General features: G+C 43.9%; 1 protein-coding gene across 6 annotated transcripts in view; it reads right to left on the bottom strand.

The window, feature by feature from the left end:
- Window positions 1–105: 105 nt before the first annotated feature.
- The window catches only part of LOC118748446 (inositol-trisphosphate 3-kinase B-like), a 51,996-nt gene continuing 46,101 nt past the window's right edge, over window positions 106–6,000 (bottom strand). For 5 of the 6 annotated variants that reach the window (XM_036482869.1, XM_036482866.1, XM_036482867.1 and 2 more), the window contains 4 exons: window positions 2,068–2,326; window positions 1,647–1,915; window positions 1,472–1,582; window positions 106–1,394 (listed from right to left, as the gene is read on the bottom strand). In XM_036482869.1, the coding sequence (XP_036338762.1) occupies window positions 831–1,394; window positions 1,472–1,582; window positions 1,647–1,915; window positions 2,068–2,326 (1,203 nt within the window). In that variant the 3' untranslated portion in view covers window positions 106–830. The remainder of the gene's footprint in view (window positions 1,395–1,471; window positions 1,583–1,646; window positions 1,916–2,067; window positions 2,327–6,000) is intronic. The other variant, XM_036482870.1, reaches the window with a different exon arrangement.

The raw sequence follows: 6,000 nt of genomic DNA, 5'->3' as shown, positions 1-6,000 counted from the left end.
AACGCACTTACGCTCATGGATCAGTTGCAAATTTACTTACATCTCGGCAGTTGTCCGAGCCCTTTTCCTCGCTACTTCTCCCTTTGTTTGAATTTCATCCAAAAGTTTCGTAAATGTTTTTTTTTTTTTATTGAAATTATTGCCTCGTTAAAAATTTAACATTTCTTACATAGTCTATTAGCTAATGGTTATGTGCGTAGGTGTACATTATGTATGTATTTATGTATGTATGTTTGTATTGATGTGAATAATAATGCATGTATGGTAGTTAACAAAACTAAAAATAAAAACCGTTTTGAGTGGTCGAATGCTTTGCGCGACCAAAACTTGCCCCTATGTACATTCTAGGCTAATTCCATGGCGTAACCTTAGCAACAAATTTCGTATCTTTTTAAACTAATCAAAATTTTATAATGCTATATTTATAATCGCTTTTATCGTTTTACGATGGGCGTCCGGACAAAGAGTTTTCTGCGTTGAAGATTGATGGTTCGAAGACACATCCCAGACGATCCTCTTCTCTCATGATCTTCAAGCAAATCATTTCCATTTTTTGCTCTCTTTCTCTCTGTCTCTCTCTCTCTCTTTCCTCCCTTATATATATTAGCTAGTAAATATGTACGTAGGCTTATTAAAAATACATGTGCGTATGTATGTAACTCAATAAATTACTATGTGTTCAGTCTTGCGTGCTTACGAGTAATTGCATTTCCAGCTTAAACTACTTTATGAATATTAGCTCAAAAATTTCTTAAATTTCTAGCAAATCCCAATAGTTTGCTGCGAACGAGCGTTAATTAAGTGCAATCAAATCTTCTTTGAAGATCACTCTAGGCCATTTCGGATGGCTCGCGCTCGGCCTCCTCTGCCGAATGCTCTTCCTCGCCATGGCCGCTCGTTATTTGCTCGGTTGAGGCTGTTTTGCTGGAGCTCTCTTTCTGCTGACGCTCTGCTACAGTGGCGATCTTCATTGGCTTAATCGCCTCCAGGACGACTTCTCCCTCGCGTGCTGCGCCACTGACAGACGCAGTCTCCTCGGTATTCGACTCGATCGGTTGGCGCTTTGGCGACAACGAAGCCGACGACGAGGCCGACGATGGTGTCAGCGAAGTTCCGGCGGCCATTTCGGCGTCGAGCTCACAGAAAATCTCCAGCAAATTGTTGATGCCGATCAAGTAGCCATCCTCGTGATTGCCCACCGTCCAGGTGCTGCTGTGGTCGATCTGATGGTTCTCTGGCAGGCCGACGGTCTTGGCAAAGTCGATCAGCCATACGCTGGCCTGCTTGCGGTCGTGCACGAACAATAGCGAACTGCCGATAACTTCGTGTGTGCGAAAGAAGTCGGAGCATTCAAGTGTTGCACGAATGGCCTGCAAGCGCTGTATGTAACGGGGCTGGTAATAAGCGAGAAGAGACATAAATTAAAGCGTTAGGATAAAAAACGAACAAGGTGGATATAGCAGAAACCTACCATAGCATGCTGAAAACCATCGATGTACTCGCGGAAGGCCTGCTTGATTTGTTGGCGGGACTTGGTGGTCTTAAAATCCTTCGTGCTGGTGCCATCGCTCTTCTTAATGCCCTGAAAGATGAGAGAGAAGAATTAGCATAAGTCAAAAATCTGCGACTGCCGAGTGTGAGCTTACCTCAATGCGAAAACCGAGTGTTGCAGTGCTGGAGATGGTCTCACGCCAAACCATGTAGCGCGGCTTGGTCACACCCTTGGCCTTGTGCTCCTCCTCGCTGGGTGCATCCGGATCGATCTGTATCATTTTTTCATACATGTCCTTGCGCAACTTCGGTTTCTCCTTGGCCTTGGACAGCTCCTCCTCCAGATAGGTGCGCACGCCAATCTTGCAGTCCATCACGCAGGGTTGACAGAAATCACTCAGCAAGTCTTGCAACTGCAAGTATACTGTAAAAGAGAGCGAGATAGAGAGAAAACCATGATGAGTATTTGCTTCCAACTAAAGGACTGGGCTACAAATTGAAGTAGATCAAGCTAAGGAACTTTTATTTTTCTCGTTCATCTTCTTCCATTTGATTGCGTTCATTTTTCGTACATACTGCACTTACATTCACCATCCTCGCTGGTCACCTGCCCTTTATACTCCGGCACATAGGGGCGCAGTACATCCTGCATGAGCACGCGAAAGCAATCCTCCTCCTTCGGACAGAGCTTCTTCAGGACGGTGCCCTGCTCGGGACCGGCCTTGAAGTTTCCTTGATGACCGGCCAGTTGGACCCAGGGATAGCGCTGTTTCTTGTAGGTTTGAAAAAATGGCGTCCATTGCACGATGTTGCGTAGCTTGCGCCAACCAGAGGGCTGTATTGCAAAAAGTTGAAGAGAGATAATCAATAAAAAATAGTCTTGCAAGAAAGCGGGCAATAGAATATTTTATGCGCATAACATGCTATTGGCATACCAACGCGTGCCGTCATTCATCACTGCGCTGGAGGCCGCCCGACAAGAGCTGACAAATAAGCGGTGAATGATCTGTGACAGCAACTACCCTAATTGGCGCACTTGACAACGATCAGGTCGCGTTGAGCCCGCCTAGCACGCAAACGACGCTAAGCGCTGAGTAATTTTGGCGACGGTAATTTAACGCGCCATGCGGCATTTTTGGTAATTAAGTAAGTTAGGTGTGCGCCAGCAGCCGGCCGAAACAAGCCGATCGCGTTTATGCCAAATTAAACATTTTTAAGCAATTTCCTTACAAACGAGAAAAATGCGCAGCGTATACGAGTATTTGGAAAAAGAGCAGTTTGGTGTTTTTTTTTAGTATTTTCAACTATTTGGTATCTACATACATATCTACTTTTTTATCGAGATTTACAGTACTGTATTACTGATTTTTATCTGTGTAATTTATGTACATTTTCACTTAACATACATATGTATGTGTGCCAGCGCGCTAAGTGCCAAAACAAATGCGACTGTACTGCCGCACCGAGGACAGCTGCGTTGCGAAATCGGTGTGTAAATAAAAAACAAAGCGCGCCTGGTACTGAAAATGCGCGACACGCTCCAGTAAATGCGCGAAACACGGGCGCGAGTACAAAACGCTCAGCGCAGGCATGAAGATGCGATGCGCGCCTACCGTTCCAACCCGCTGGAAGTTTGCTGACGTCAATTGCGGTTACATTTTTCCACAATGTCTTTGTGAAACCTTCAAAAACCGTCAGAAAAAAAGATGCTGTCATACGCGTAGCATCAGCGTCGTCACGTACCGTGAGCGCGCACGCCACAATCTTAAGCCAGCGCTAATTACTGCCGCCACAGCGCATTGTTATCTGCCATTCTCACAGCTGATATGCGTGACCACATCACAATTCGCCGCCGCCGCTGGCCCATTCGTTTTAATTGTGCAAAGCGGCATACAGTTGCCGCAAATGCATGGCGGGCGAACGAGCGCGTGCACCCACACACGTTTCCATGAAATGCAATTTTTTGCCCGCAAGCGAACTTGAATGCAATTTCAATGTCATCGTCGCCAGTTCCATTGGCATCGTTCTGTGGCGAGCGCGATCTGTTTATTGGTCAGCGCGACTGCAGCGATGTCATCACTTTCAATTAACGCCTATGGCTGGAGAAATATTTAAAAATTACTCTGCGGCATTGTTGTTAAGTGATTTGCGAGACAGATGTAAGTAAGTAATTGATGCTAAAAAGTCTATGATGACAATGACAATAGCGAATATGTATATTTAGAGATGAGATAAATACTGCAGATGGGTGGGTGCGCTGCATGAACTATTTGGCGAAAATCAAATCGATGCATAAGAGTGGATAAGCGTAGCAGAAAGAGAGGTTAAATTATTTATCTACACAAAGACTCATTACGCATCGTGATCGATAAATGTATAGCCTTTGTTATCGTTATCGATAATCGACATGCCAGTTATCGTTAGTATTTTAACTTATATCGGCAGCGAAATTAGCATTACAACATTGTTCGGTTCAGTTTTCTCTATCTGTATTATCGGTTTGGTTACCGTTATCAAAATCATCGTATGCATCCTAATGAAAATGAATATCGTCATCATAATCGTTTCCTTTATCATCACTCAACACATGGGGAGGACAATTAAAGTGCCTGCTATCCTCCAGCAAATCTCTTATGCTATCAAAGTGCATTTTCTGTCACCACCTCCAGAGTACAATTAATACAATTAACAACACCAAACCCCAGGGAGGCGACACAAAACATGCGCGTTACTAGTAAACTGCCACCTGCCGCTTTAAGTGTCACACACCGCACTACTACGGAAATTAAGAAATGTTGCAGTCAATTAACCAATTCGCCTGTGTGCAACTAGCAATGAGGCAGCATGCGGGGCGTTTACAGTGCAACTAACTTGTAAGCGCATACGAATGACTGGTCGCTAGGCAGGCAAGCAAGAAACGCGCTCTAACGCTGTAGGCGCCTCTATAAAATTGCACTTTTGACACTTTTGCAACAGCAGCCAGTAGCGGCAAACAACTTGTCGCAACAAGTTTGCAAATTTATGCAAATGAATAAACACACTCATACAGATTAGCGCTGATTAGTGGAGCGGGTGGGGCAGCGCTTGAGTGGACAGCCGCTGACGATGCTGGATTAAATTGACTTCAGTGTTGAGCAAGTCTGATACTTAGTCGACAAGTAGACAAATCTATTTGTAAAGAGTGGGTGGATAGGTGTGCAAGGAGGTGCAACTTTGAAGCACAAAAGTGCTTTGAGTTACGGCGCCGCTAAACGGACTGCTCGCGAACGCTTGCGGGCATGAATTAGTGACTACGAGACAGACGCTTGGTGGCGCTGAGTCAATTAGGCAGTCAAACACTTTCATTCGAAATAAAAGTGCAATAAATTTTCACTAGCTATTTATTGCATTGGAATGAATGAACCGGCGAAGGAAACTGAGATCAATTTAATGGCAGAAATGCAACTCGAAAATTCTATCTAAAAATGGGAAAGCAAATGGTTTTGTGAATGAGACTGGCCCCTGCAGAGAATAGAATGTTTAAAGATATTAACAAAGCAATGTATAGAGACGATGCCCACCGAGCGGGGATTTTTATGAGAAGCCGTTTTTCATGGCAGAAATACACCCGGAGGTTTGACATTGCCTGCCGGGCGGCGACCGCTATTAGAAAAAGTTTTTTTTGTTTTGATTAAGTGGTGGTTGTCGGAAAATGGGCTTGAACACAGGTCCTTTGGAATGGTAGCGCACACTGCTAACCACTACACCACAGCGTCCCGGGACGATATATTCGGCGGGGGTTTTCAAAGCCGGCGGCGAAGACCTAGTAATCTGCACGTAGCAGCTAAAGGGGACATTCCGAAAGATTGGAATTTTAGAGTACTTTTATCAAGTCGGAAAAAACCGCCTTCTTATTACGCGAAATATGACGGTATTAGCCGATTGCCGTGTGCCGTTGTTCGCCCAATTCTGCTTTACGGAGGCGTAGTATGATGGCCTATCCTTGATTAGACAACAGCGCTCAAGGAACTTCAAACGGTACAAAGGAGTCCGCCGTGTTCAATGGGTATGTAAACCGTTAACACAATTTAATGGTTTTAGAAGTCTACATAAAGAAGAATATCGCAAAAGCTTGTATCTGAAAAGTCAGTGGGATAGGATGTAAAGCTTATACAGCGCCGATCTTGAAGATTTGCTTAGTAAACTTTGCAAGATTATTTAGAAAGTAGCTTTCGAAATTTTACAGTAAAATCCCATATCTGAGCAATCAGTTGTATAGGGCCTATAGGTTATAGTGACCAGATCTTTGTCATTTCTTCACTTCAAGTATTCTGTTAATAATGAGGGAAAATAGTGCGAAGTTTCATGTTCCTATCTCCCTAAATGGAGGAGTTATAACGAAAAATCTCATATCTCAACAATAAGTTGTATGGGAGCTATATGTTATAATGGTCCGATTTTTTCGGTGCCAATAAATGATTAATACATTATAAAAATACACTCACTATACAAAACTGAGAGGCTAGATTA

Source organism: Rhagoletis pomonella, unplaced genomic scaffold (assembly GCF_013731165.1).
Source record: "Rhagoletis pomonella isolate Grant_MI unplaced genomic scaffold, Rhpom_1.0 Rhpom_scaffold_00013, whole genome shotgun sequence".
Lineage (NCBI taxonomy): Eukaryota > Metazoa > Arthropoda > Insecta > Diptera > Tephritidae > Rhagoletis > Rhagoletis pomonella.
This window is presented reverse-complemented; position numbering and strand designations above follow the sequence as displayed.